The 14,140-nt window shown below is 39.1% G+C and overlaps 1 protein-coding gene across 2 annotated transcripts; it reads right to left on the reverse strand.

The window, feature by feature from the left end:
- Positions 1 to 583: 583 nt before the first annotated feature.
- LOC134658052 (KH domain-containing, RNA-binding, signal transduction-associated protein 2-like) lies at positions 584 to 13,097 on the reverse strand. 2 transcript variants are annotated; one of them, XM_063513655.1, is made up of 8 exons: positions 12,763 to 13,097; positions 12,438 to 12,562; positions 11,000 to 11,109; positions 10,104 to 10,309; positions 7,159 to 7,278; positions 4,431 to 4,636; positions 3,438 to 3,634; positions 584 to 1,411 (listed from the first exon to the last, which is right to left on the reverse strand). In XM_063513655.1, the coding sequence occupies exons 1-8, from the start codon at positions 12,971 to 12,973 to the stop codon at positions 1,384 to 1,386; spliced, it is 1,203 nt and encodes a 400-aa protein (XP_063369725.1). In that variant the 5' UTR covers positions 12,974 to 13,097; the 3' UTR covers positions 584 to 1,383. The 2 variants fall into 2 exon arrangements, with proteins under 2 accessions (XP_063369725.1, XP_063369726.1); XM_063513656.1 differs by having other exon boundaries at positions 3,432 to 3,634.
- Positions 13,098 to 14,140: the final 1,043 nt, after the last annotated feature.

Raw genomic sequence — 14,140 nt, forward strand, 5'->3', positions numbered from 1 at the left:
TTCAACATACACATATTGTTTTCAGTCTTTCATTTTTCAGCATTCATATAAAATTTTCAAATTCTTTTGATTTTAGTATTCGGACTTACCATTTTCTTTTTTCTAGACAACAAAAACATTTGTTTTTTTTTTGTTTATTCAGCATTCATACTTAGCATTTAAAATTTTTGCTATACAAAATTTACGTAGTTCATCCAACGTAAATACCACCAAATGTCTTACCACAGGGCACTGCAAATTCAGTGTCATTTTTTATAATTTTATAAGGATTCAACGTGGGTTCTCCAGTGACCATTTAATTTTAAATCATTTATTTGCAAAAAATACCAGGTTTGTACATACTTTTGTTTAGAGAGCACATTTCTCTTTTTTTTAAGAAATTATTTAAGACAAGTTTTTTTATCTGGAAGTCTTATAGCTTAAGTGCAGACATCAACAAAATCATCAACATTGAATTTACTTAGGTATAAGATTTGTTCACAAAATTAAAGTGGACATTTTATTTTGTAAAAACCCAGTATTAGTAAATTTGCGAATATATCTTCTGTATTTGGAGAAATGTATTGTGAACCAATTAAAAATCTTTGTTTTATTTTTTTTAATTTTATTTATTCATAGTCACACAAGAATTGGTGTAGTACATTTATTTAAATCTAAATAATTGGTTCAACATGTTTTAATAACCCTACGTGAAGGTACCTTCTTTTACAAGCGTTTTGTTATATTTAGTGATACATTTTATGGGCATAACGCTCCAATATTTTCTACACTACAAGTGCTTTTTAGTGTTGAAAGGCTACATCAAAACATGTTGAAATTATCAATGCCTAAGCTTATTTAAAAAGCAACGTCTTACTTATTACACAAGTGATGCATATTTAAGAATTTTTGTTCAAAAAGTCTACACGAAACATTCATATTTTAAAACTTTTACCTATTTACCAAATCGGTGCACAATTTGTTTTTTTTTTTTGACGATTTCGGCAGAGCATGCATTCCTGTGCGCCTTAGTAATTAATTTTATTGATATAAAAAAACATAAATCATTTTCATTTTCTTGAAAAACATAATAAAATATTTGTTACCACAATCTTTTCAACATTATTTAGATGGCTAAATAATTATCTGATGATATTTTAGTGTTTTGCTGTTGCAACATTTTACCAAACTAGACATAATTCTGTATAAGAAGAATGTTTAAAAGTTTTGGTCCATTAAACAATTAAAATTATAATATGTTAACTAATAATTATGTACTTGCAAGTTGAAGGTTACACACGGTTTTGGGAGTCCATTTTTTAGGATTTTTGTCTTGATTTTTTGCTTGTCATATTGTATTTGTGTTGATTTAGATCCTGTTTTGTATACTCACTGTGGAAATACTTACAGTGAGCGCTTTTTCGGAGCGGGCCTGAAAATTTAGAAAAATATTAATGACTTAAGTCTAAAGAAATATACAGTAGCCAAAACAAAATACAGAAAAACATTGTTCCATAGAAACATGTCCACAACTTAGTTTTTTAATTTTTTATGTTCGGTAATTAAAATGTTAGGTTAAAAAAAAAAACTAATTGTAGACATATCTTGTTTATATGGAATAAATGAAAAGCAATGCAATATAATCTTAGAAGCGTTTTTTAAAATTTACAAGCGAAAATAATATAAACGAGTGGCAAGTGCAGGCAACATTTTCACTCCAAATGATTGCTGGAACGGCAAACAGTAACTACAAAATAACAACATCTAATAATTCGACATGCATTAAAACTGTCAAAGGTATCATCTTTTTTATTCAGAGTCGAGTGTTAAATATGAAATTGTATTACAAAAAAGACGAATTAATTGTAAAACATTGGATATTGAATTTGAAGATAATCAAATTATGTTTCGTTTCCTCAAAATTGTAATAGGCACAGTATGAATTTTATCAATGAATTTCTTTCAAAATAGGGTAAACTTTATATGCGTACATGCACTTCTTGCAATAGTGCTATAGAAGTCTCCGCTACTGGAGGGACTAAAGAGTATAAATATATATCCGAGTATTAACCCTTAAATGCATAGTGATGCATTTATACACACAACATAAACATCAAATGTTATGCATTATTAAACAAATTCTATTTGTTCTTGTATCATGGTCTAATAAAACATGGTCTTCTCTTCCCAGAGTGTCACTTACCTACGTCACAGAAACATTGCCACTTTATTTCAACATAACATGTTACATGGGTACATTATATCTATGGTTAATAAGTTAAAATATTTCTTTATAATTTTATAATTTTCATTTATATGTATTTTATCTTAAATTTTACAATAACACGTCATTTTTAATTATTCGTTAGCAATATCTTCCGATTCACGAAAGAAATTTCAGACGTTCGGGTAATTCTGTTTACACTACTGGCAACACAGGATAGCGCTGTCACATTTGACAATCCGCCATTTTGTCCCTGACCGTCATCCTTGTCGAACGCGTGTTAATTGTTATTTCCTTCTCGCTCAGTGTCAGCAGTCGCAGTGTTTTCCAAACTTTTCACGTCGTAAGCTTGGTAATTAATGTTTTGTTACGAAAATGGTTGGCTGTTCTATTCGGAACTGTAAGAGTAGGAGTGAAAAGTGCAGTATAGATTTGTTTTATTCTACTATGTTTCTACATGAATAACTTAAAATTAATGCCGTTAAAATAATTTTCACCGTTGGTTAAAATTCTCCCACATTTTAAAGTTTGAGAACCTGTAAACAGCATGATGACGTAGGCAAGTGACAGTTAGGTCATTCGCGAATCTCGGAAGAGAGTACCAGGCGGAGTATATTATTATACCATGTTCTTGTATATTATTTCAATAGTAAAACTAATAAATTTTCCGAATTATTACATAAATTTACGCAGTATTTTAATTTATAAAAGTTACATTTGTTTATAGACGAAATGTCGGAAAACTTGGAAAATCCTGGAAGTTGATGATTTTTAGTATGTGATTTTGGGCAGATTTTTCGGGGTTTGTAATTATTTTATATTTACAAATTTTATCATAGGAACATCACAAATAGTGTACCTTTCTGTTGGCAGTTAAGATTTTTCCTATACCCCTTACTAATAGCTATATATTTCCAAAAATATGATTTAGACTATGCAACTTTTAACACTGACTTCCCAGTGAAAATCGATGATATATATTTTTTTACTATTTTTCCTAGAAACGGCAAACAATTATGTGATATATATATTAATTTCGGGCAAAACGAAAAAATTATGTATTTAAGGGTTAAGGGTTAAGAGATTAAATTTGACATTGAAATCTCTACTACTCGCTTCGAAAACCAACTAGCTGTGTTCTTGTAGTTAGACTCGCGCAATTTCTGTCTGTCCGGTCGTGCCTACAGAGTGATGCTGTGCACTGGCCACCGCGTTGCGTTTTACGAACAATTACTTGGGCGGGCGTTGGTAGGGCTGCGGGCGCTGCTGCTGGTAGGCGCGGTGCTGCGGGCGCCGCGTGCCTACATCGCGCGACGACTTGAACTCGCGCTCCTCCTTGTAGCCGTAGCCTTCGTCTTCGTAGTACCGGTCCGGGCCGCCGCCGCCGTAGTAGAAGTCGTCGGCGGGTGGCGCGCGTGGTGGCCCGCGGACCTGCGGAGACCGTGTTGTGAGAGCAAGTTCTGACACCCCTAGCACATGATAGGCGCGAGAGTATCTAGCGGTAAGATAGACTATCCGTCTTTTTCTATGTTAATAAAAGAGGGACGGGTAGTCTATCTCGCCGCGAGATACTGTCGCAACAGTCACGTGCTAGCCCGGCTGGATTAGAGGCTGATAAAGACATCAATGTGGAGTAATGTCACAGAATAAAATAGTACTAGGTACAGGAGATTATTTCTAACAAAATGCGTCTATTACGATAGATATGACCGCTAGGTGGCGCAAGCGCGAGCAGGCGTCCGTTCCGTGGCGGTGCTCGGCACCTACTATGGCTAGACACCAAAATTGGTGCGGGTCGCGTGTACTTATAGGTACTTGGAGCGACGCGACGAAATTGCGGAGCGAGCCTGACGATATAATCTAATACCTTTAAACGAGCAATTCTTGCATATTTATTTATTTATATTATATATATATATATATATATTTCGGGGATCTCGGAAACGGCTCTAACGATTTCGATGAAATTTGGTATATGGGGGTTTTCGGGGGCGAAAAATCGATCTAACTAGGTCTTATCTCTGGGAAAACGCTAATTTTTGAGATTTTATATGTTTTCCGAGCAAAGCTCGGTCTCCCAGATATTAATTATTTATATGCTGATATTGCTGATAACCTCGGTCTCGGCCGCCATGCGCGGCGGGTCACCGACGCGACGGCGCGTGAGGTACAAATTCGAATGACCCCGATCTCGGCAAGCGTGAAGCGACTCAAAAACTCGACTCACCGGGGGCTCGGGCGCGGCGTAGGGGTCGTCGTACCCGTACGAGGACTCCATGGCGGAGCGCGCGCGGTCCAGGATGCTGATGACCTTGGTCTTGGCGCCCATACGCGGCGGGCCCATGGGCGGCGCGTGCGGCGCGTGGTGATGCGCGTGCGCGTGCGCTGGCGGCATGCGCGCGCGCCCCGGCGGCCCGCCCCGCGGCGGCGGACCTGAGGACAAAGATAAGATAAGATAAAAGATAGTTTATTCAAGTAGGCATAATTACAATGCGCTTATGAACGTCAAATAAAGCTAGGTAGACTGGCTCCGACCCTACACCTCTGCCCCGAGAAGATTTAAATCCCCCCTCAATTGGAGGAGAGTATCCCGATATGGGACCGGCAACAAACTCGACGGGACACATCTTTTCAAAAAAAATTACATCTTATAATTAGACCCCGGACTTTTGTCGCAATGACGTCACAATAAGGTAGTCTGGCTGGGGAGAAAATGGAGCGGTGTTAATTAATACGCTTGTGTTAATCAGGCATCTACGGTATGATTATTACCTATAAGTTAATTGTCAATTGATTAATATACCGATATGGACGTTGTTCTTTCGGTAACTGACTCTCCGTAACAAATCAAAAGTTTGCGGTGAGCCTACGTCTTCTATCAGAATATTATCCTTTTCAAAAAGGAAAATCTTAGATAGATGTTATTGGTAGGTTGGTACATATTTGAAAAGTTTGCTTTTATCAAAGCAGGAGTTGTAACGGTTCCTTGGATTTATTTGTATTAACTTATAGATGATTTATATCGTGATTATTAAATTTTTATTAATACAGCCGTATTAATTAACACCGTTTTATTTACTCCCCAAACTACCCTATTGTGACGTCATTGCGTCAAAAGTCCGGGGTCTACTTATAATTAACATGCATTACGAGAAAATACGAGAAAATAAAGATGGGGCACGTTGAAACACTAATATTAGTTTGTCAAAGGACTGTCTCGTTTCCAACATAGACGGAAATAATCATACCATCTTTGTCTTACACTAGTACTAGCACCCGAAAGAAAATAGTCTAGTTTTTTTGGTTCTTATTTACTGACAAATTGGTTTGACCGACTATATTTGATCGTACCTTGAATTGGTTAAATGTTATGCCGAGTTACGAAACACTTTTATAATTCTTCCGAGAATGTTATTGCCGGCCGGCCAGATATTTCGTGGCATTTAAAAATGCTCGAGTTGCCCGACATAAAATTGGTTACCTTGGTTTTCACAAAATATAACATTTTGCAAGCATCACAGGTTGCTTCAATCATTAAAATGATGATAAATTATGATATGCCAATTTCACGATACCAGTGCCTACGCAATATTATCAAATTTCGGTAACGGAGCCTTAACTGAGGCAGCAAATGTCCACACATAGGCAATCTTAACAAGTTATAGAATACTACATTTAAAAATTTGTTCAATTTAAACATTAATGACCGCAATTCAATTACTACCTACAATTTTTGAAGTGAAAACTTCTTTTTCTCAAAAATGGACGGCAAAGTCGACGTTGCCGGTTAAAAAATAGGTCGCGAAGTGCGTAGTTTATGGTCATTCAAAAAATTAAAAAGTTAAAAACATTGCAGTCTCGATTTCGGGACTGCAATGTCGCATACAAATTCCATTATTTAACGAGTTCCAAACTTTTTAAAACTTCAAATGGCCATATCAAATGAAGGCATAGGTCCCTTAAACAGCCAAACAGATGATCCGCACTTATTATTATAAAGCCTATAACAGACTATCGCACCGCACCGCGACCTTGGAGCGTCGCACCCATAAGTGAGAGCGAGAAACAGATATCTCTTTCTCGCTCTCACTTATGGGTGCGACGCTCCAAGGTCGCGGTGCGGTGCGATAGTCTGTTACAGGCTTAATGTTGGTACCGCGACTATTTAGGTGTCTCAAATATAGCTGGTCAACCAAATCTTGTCAGTAAAAAAAGGCGCGAAATTCAAATTTTATATGGGACGATATCCCTTCGCGCCTACATTTTTCAAATTTGCCGCCTTTTTCTACTGTCAAGATCTGGTTGACCAAGTATAGGTTGGCGTATTTTCAGCAGAAAAATACACTTCTTTTTTTTTTTTAAAGGCGGCAAGCTAATTTTTTTAATGGTTGTATTTTTTTCTGTGAAAATTAATGGAAAATTAGAACGTTGCTTCTGTAAGTTCTGTAAAATATTTCTATTTCTTGCACCATTTTTGAGAAAAGCACTATATATGACTCGGCTGGAAGGCTACTTGCTGGCTTCGGATTCAATTAAACGGACTCCCAAGGTCGTCCGTTTAAAACGAATCCTCAGCCTGCAAGTAGCTACTTCCGAACCTCGACAATAATGTACTATAGCGGCACTGTGCACTTTTTGAGGTGGGGAAAAAATGTTAAACTCGCGACAGGTCACGTGACCAACAGATTGGACAGATTGAAAATTCTGTAAGACGGACACGTGACCTGATCGAAAAACTGTTACAATGTCATTGAGTTTTCACTTCTGCCGGCACTCCTGGAGTGCAACCCGTACTAAATTTCTACAAATCTACCAACTCAAAAAAGAAAAATGTTTGCATTTTAAAATCTTACATACAATTTGAGATTGGCAATGAAACCAAATGAAAAAATTTCGCAACTACGCCGAATGTAACCGTACGGAACGTTCAGTGCTCGAGCGTAACGTGAACCCACCTTCGCTGACCACGGGCCCCTGGTAAGATAGGGACCGTTTGGTGGCCGTGAAGGCGCGGTATTGCACTTCGGGCCGACCGGCCGGGCCAGGGCCGGCTAGGAGCGGCCGCTGCCCTCCATCTGCCGACAACCCGGAACGATTTAGATTTTAGACCTTGGAGACTAGAGGGCGCCGTAGGCCATGAATAACAATAATAGTAGAATGCCTTGAGATAGGCAGAAACAAGGACTAGCTATTAACGAGGTATTTAATAGAAATATGTTTACAGTATCAATTTAGCAACCACAGTACTCACATTAGCGAAACCTTTAATAGAGTGTTCCTAGGTTTCAGAATATGATAAAACCAAGTGTTTCATTAATTATGAAGGACAGAAAACCCTATATCAGGGGTTTTCAAACTACGGCTCGCGAATCTTTAAATTTGTAGTTATGACACCTTAGTAATTTAATTGTAATTTTGACATTTTAGTAATACGCTAGATATAAGTGCAATAGATTGTTAGATTTAAGTACTCTAAGTACGTACCGTTGCATGCTTCTTTTTATATTTAGGTACTTTCTAGCAAGGCTCGAAACCGGTTTTTTCTTCATACAAAAAATACCGGTATTATTTCGTTCTTTTTCATTCTTTGGTTTATTATTTCATTTTTAATGGGACAATCTAATAATACGACGGTGTTACCTAAATACATGATTCATGCCGACGTAAAGAGCCTAAAATAATTAAAAATACTGGGCTATTTTGGGGTTTACAAAAAAACCGGTTCCGAGCCCTGCTTTCTAGAATAGTTTTGCATACCAGCTTCTGGAATGTGTGTGATCACGATATATTTTTATAACATCTTTTTGTACCACATTTTAAAGTGCGCGAAATAAAGATATTTGTATTTGCATTTGGCTTGCGGACTGGGAGAGCCCTCTGATACCCTCTGGCTTGCGAAAAGGAATTGGGAAGGCCAAAGGCCTAGCTGCGGCCATCAGGTCTAAAAGTTTGGAGACATATCTGCCTAAACAGACCTTGATGTGTATACAATCTATCTATCGAAATGTGTTATCCAAAATATTATTTGATTTCATATACCTATCTTCGTAAGTCCCGACGTACTTGCACAAGTACAAATCCAGTTGAGTTTGGAACTTAAAAATAAAAGAAAGTTCCTAATTCGAAAACGCGCAAATTGGTCTCGGTCTTACGACACTATAATAAAATAACGAGACATTTTTCAAGTGATTCCAAATCTCCAAGAAAAAAACAACTACTGTGACCTTGGAGGATACAACTAAACGGAGTAGCCATTAACAGGCTTTCCCCTCTGTCGAAAATAGGCGGCCAACGGTCATACACAATGTATGGACTGACGTTTATCTGACATGGCTATTTTTACGTTACGCATACATTTGACGTTCCCCTCCCCCGCAAAAATCGGCAGACTGTTTTGTACAGAAAATTACAGACATGGCGTCTCCGTTTGATTATATCCTCCAAGACTGTGACATGAATATTTTGTAATACAAACCCTTCAAAAATAACCCATTGTAACATAACCTAAAAAGAAGAGTCATTTTTCAAGTTACTCCAGTTCTCCGTTTTAATATAATTAGGTAGGTACCTACTCAGCTTAGTAAGTACCTAATACAAAATGTAAAGCACTGAAAAGCTTGAAAAATTACCCGTTCCATAACTGGGGCACTATTTATATCGGAGCATCGTCACAGAATAAATAATAGTACTAGGTACAGAAGACTCACTCTCTAACAAAACGCGTCTGTTACGATCAGCACAGATATGGCCGCTAGGTGGCGACAGCGCCACGCGCGGCTTATGGCTAGCCACCAAAATTGGGGCCGAACGGATGTACTTTTAGCTACCTGTAGCAAAGCGACGAAATCGCGGAGTGAGCCACGCCTGGTTTTAGTATGATTAGGTAGGTACTTAACTTAGTAATACAAAATGTGAAGCACTGAAAAGCTTGAAAAATGACCCGTTCCATAATTGGGGCATTATCTATGAAAAGGGACCTTATCGTCGATGGTGCTTACGACGCACAGCGTCGCGCGGCATTGTATCTACTATTTATATCGGAGCATCGTCACAGAATAAATAATAGTACTAGGTACAGAAGACTCACTCTCTAACAAAACGCGTCTGTTCCGATCAGCACAGATATGGCCGCTAGGTGGCGACAGCGCCAACCAAAATTGGTGTGGAACGGATGTACTTTTAGCTATCTGTAGCAAAGCGACGAAATCGCGGAGTGAGCCACGCCTGGCATCGTTATCGACAATGCGGTCCCTTTTCATAAACAACGTCACAATGAGGGTGAATCAACTTTTTCTTGTCACTCGTTGCCATGGTTACGTTCTCCTGGGTCACTTTTTAAAACATGATTTTTAGTCATTTAAATTCACCAAATACGCTTTTTTGTGATACTTATAAACCCTTTCCATTGAGGCTCGTCTACCAAGCGTGTCATAAGAAGGTGGTGTACGATGTCTTCTAACCAACTATGCTAATATTGTCTCTTGGCTGACCGGACAGAATAACAACAAGAAATACTGCCCTCCTAAGCCAAGTAGCGCTATCTCAAAAGCAAATGATTTTGAAAATGGAATTCTCAGCTAGAGAAACTAAATTATAAGTTAGCAATGAATTTTCTTTTGAGATAGCGCTTTTCCTTCTCCTCTCCTTCCTTCTTCTTTCTTTTTTTTTTCCTTCTTTTTCTTTTCCTTTTTTAACTTCTCCTTCTACATAGTTATAATTAAACATATATATATTTATACAGTCAGCAACCCTATTGGACTTATGTGCTTATTGTGTCTTTTTTCTTTTTCCTTGTTGTTTTATTTTGTTACTGTGTTTTGCGACAATAAATGACTTTTTTTTTTTTTTTTTTTTTCGGCTTAGCAGGGCAGAATAGTTGATCCCATGAACAAACACCAACCTCTCTGTCCCATTTCCCTCATGGGGGGTCCCCCCATCATGTCCGTGACGTCGGGCAGCAGGTACTTCTTCACCTCGGCGAGGGCGTACGCGATGCGCGCGTGCGCCTCCGCCGGCGGCGCCAGCGCGGAGATCTCCACGTGCAGCTCGTCCGTCAGGTGCGCGTACTTGGGGTCCAGGGAGTTACGGAGCTCCTCTTCCTTTTGTCTGTGGATTAAGGTTTCGTTAGGATGAGGCAGAGGATGGTATCCTAGAGATGGAAAGAGGAGAAGAGGGAAACCAATAAGGAGGTGGTCGGATGACATCAAGAAGCATGCGGGAGTAAACTGGATTGGGACAGCACAGAATAGAGAGCTATGGAGAGAGCTGGAGGAGGCCTATGCCAAGAAGGCAGACTAAATAAGTAATAAAAAAAAAAAAACAATAACATTAAAAAATATATTTATTAAAATTACTTAACAAAAATGTTAAATGAAATGTGAATCAATTTAAATGTAATGTAATGAATTTTATTTGTTTTGGTCAATAAAGGCTATTCTTATCTTATCTTATCTTAGAATGAGGCAGTTGAAAGATATTGATGCAGCATTTTTATTTGAACTCGTACTTTAAAGGGCGACTTAAGTCGTGTTTCAGTAATGTCTAACCGTTACATTACAATATGTATGGGATTTGACATTGACCGTCAGTTTTGTAACTATTGCTAACCGGCCGTTAACGCATTCACTGCCAGGGGGCGTGGCCTAGGAACAAACTTGTATGACGGTCGACGCACATGTGCGTCGGTGGCAGTGAATGTGTTAATGGTACACAGTTAAGTGAAAATGCCCTGATACGGCATGTCATTTATTCTGCAAATATCTTAAGCTTAAGGTAACCCTGAAATGTAATATGTACCTGTCTCTCATGGAGCCCCGCCCCAGCACAGCCATCTTGCACATGGTCTCCTCCTGCAGCTGTTTCATGGTGTTACCCTTGGGGCCCAGCAGCTTGCCCACAAAGTTGAACTGCGAGAAAAAGTCAAAGTAAAAACATTTTGTACTCAAACTCACTGGCGGATTTGCCCTAAGGCCCAGTAAGGGGTCATCCATTAATTACATCACACGTTTAGGGGGAGGGAGGGGGTCAAGAAAATGTGACATATTGTGACATGGGGGAGGGGGGAGACACAAATTTTGTGACGTCACTTTAACTTCATCAGGAACCGAAAATTTATTTATATTATTTTTCGCTGTACATTAAAATAACAATTTTTTAAAACGATAATCGTTTTTATTCGTTTAATTTTCTTTCCTAAGTAGTTTTGGGTTATAAAATTACTAATATTTATATCGTCAAAAATATTTTGATAAAATATTAATAATACTTAGGTACTTAATTCGATTTGGCGATTACGTAGAAAAATGTGACGTCACACTAGGGGGGAGGGGTTTGCCAAATGTGACAAGGAGGGGGGGAGGGGTCAAAAAACCTATAAATTCGTGTGACGTAATTAATGGATGACCCCTAAGTCCAGGTGGCAAGACATTAGGGGTAGCAGCATGGTGGTAGTCTATATGATGTGGTGCTGAGTAAGGGGCGACTAGTAGTTGCTACAAGGCCGGGGGCGGCCTAATGAATTAATAGGTGGGTCTACACAGAACAAGCCGCCTTACGAGGTAATTGCCGCGACTCCAAGGCTACAATGTACCAATTATATTTTGTGATGTTAATCAGCATCACAATTATTTAACTTATAAGATAAAATACACCTTATAAATCTTTACTTCAAAGATAAACCCAAAACAAATAACATGATATTTGATAGTTTCAAAGTTTTAAAAGATATTTCATCATTCCATATGATGAAAAAGATGTAATCGTAAAATCGCTTATTGTAAACCATGGTACAATACAATAGATGTACCTTTTATTAGGTAGGGACACTAGTTAAGGCTGGCGTCCACTAGACTCGCCGAAGCGAATTGAATCGCAATAATTCGCCTCCACTAGACTCGCCGAGGCGAATCCCAATAATTCGCTTCCACCAGACTCGCCGAGGCGAATCGAATCGCAATAATTCGCTTCCTATATTTTCTATGCAACTGCAACTGCGTCTATTGACGAATAGCCGCGGCGCGCCGATTCGAATCTCCGCGCGTATTGCTCGTCAGGCGAATTTCTGCGGCTACGCGTTTCGACTCGACTCGGGGAGTCTAGTGGACGCCAGCCTTTACAGTAAGCTGCAGAGATAACTGATCCTCAAACCCCTGGAAAAAAGTTGTATCCAAAAGGCAGCTTACTGTACATTTAACATAATTATTATCTGGCATCTAAAATGCCATACAAAACTTACCTTGGGATGTTCTTTGAGGGGCACCAGGACCTTAACGGTAACTTTGACCGGCTTCTCATGGTACACATCGACATATTTGAAGTCCCGTGGCGGAAGCCGGCCCGACGCTTGCACCTTGGTAACCTCTGAAAGCAAACAATTCGTTAAAATCTTACTAAATAATGAACCATTGCACGAAAAACAATTCTTATGATAACGTTAGATTAAGTTGGGGATAGAGTTAACCTACAGAAAACATTTTGATTAGCAAGATAACTGCATTTTACGAATTGCATGTTTGATGACAAAACCGAATGAAATCTAAAAATAATAAAAACTAACTTACCCTGGTCGATGAGTTTAGTAGCGTACGGGAATTTAGCAGTGTTTAGTTTGATTTTTTCACTCAACAATTCTCTCATGTATTCTCCGGCTTTATCATTTATTTTCGCTCCTTCGTCGCCATCTTGATCGTGGTGGTCGGCATCGGCTTGCATGTCTTGGTTGGAATTACGCTTAAAATCACTATTATTGTAACCGTTCTTATCGTTCATCATACGTTACACGTAAGAAAGACTAGACTACTTATTTTACTATTTTTAGTAGTAATTGAAAAATTAATCACGGCGCAATCAGCTCATTCGCCGTACGTCAAAAAGCTGCGTCGCGCGCGTCAGGAAAAGGAAGGAAGCGGCGAGGCCGGCGAGCCGGGCGGGATGTGAAATGTTGCCAGGTTAAACATTTAATGTACGGACTAGAGAGGTACGGCCCTTGGAGGATATAATCAAACGGAGACGCCATGTCTGTAATTTTCTGTACAAAACAGTCTGCCGATTTTTGCGGGGGAGGGGAACGTCAAATGTATGCGTAACGTAAAAATAGCCATGTCAGATAAACGTCAGTCCATACATTGTGTATGACCGTTGGCCGCCTATTTTCGACAGAGGGGAAAGCCTGTCAATGGCTACTCCGTTTAGTTGTATCCTCCAAGGTACGGCCTGACGCCTGACATAAAATACTAATAAACGTTCGAAAGATCCAACGGACCGGACCATGCTATCTTGACCACAGTAGACACCATTTTACCCACTGATGACGACTAACTTATGCAAATTTATATAATATAAACGTGAAAGACCTGACTGACCGACTTAAATCAACGCACAGCCTAAACCGCTGGGACTAGAAAGTCCAAATTTGGCAATTAGGTTCCTTATAAGGTCTAGGGGTCCACTAAGAAAGGATTTTTCAAAATTCATCCCCTAAAGGGGGCGTGCGAAGCCGCGGGCAAAAGCTAGTTTATTTTATGTGCGTCGGCACCTCGCTGGAACGTCACGGACGGGTATTCCCTTGTACAAATATTCTATCTTACGATGTTTCTTACCAAGTGGATGGGAAACAAGCATACGGCCCGCCTGATGGTAAACTGTCACCATAGTCTATGGACGTCTGCAACTCCAAAAGTGTTACATGCGCGTTGCCGAACCTTTAAAAACCTGTACACCTACACTTCTTACGATGTATTTTTTTCGATGTATGTACCTATTGTAATAAGGACTGTGAATTCATTTTTCAAAATGGCGGAGCCATGGGGGTTTGCGAGGTCTACAGCTAAACAGAGCCGCTAGTTATTATCAATGGGAAACAAATAGTTTCATAAAAGATTATAGGCATGCATGCATTTTAATTATCGTTTTTTTATGCCACGTCGGTGCAAACGACAG

This window comes from Cydia amplana, chromosome 21 (genome assembly GCF_948474715.1).
Source record: "Cydia amplana chromosome 21, ilCydAmpl1.1, whole genome shotgun sequence".
NCBI lineage: Eukaryota > Metazoa > Arthropoda > Insecta > Lepidoptera > Tortricidae > Cydia > Cydia amplana.

What these genes read in the sequence shown, in the direction of transcription:
- LOC134658052 (XM_063513655.1), bottom strand. Translation starts at nt 12,973, where the DNA reads ATGATGAACGATAAGAACGGTTACAATAATAGTGATTTTAAGCGTAAT. An exon ending in CGGGGCTCCATGAGAGACAG is followed by an intron (nt 10,310 to 10,999) that starts GTACATATTACA and finishes CTTAATCCACAG; the next exon opens with ACAAAAGGAAGAGGAGCTCC. An exon ending in ACGCCGCGCCCGAGCCCCCG is followed by an intron (nt 3,635 to 4,430) that starts GTGAGTCGAGTT and finishes CGGTCTCCGCAG; the next exon opens with GTCCGCGGGCCACCACGCGC.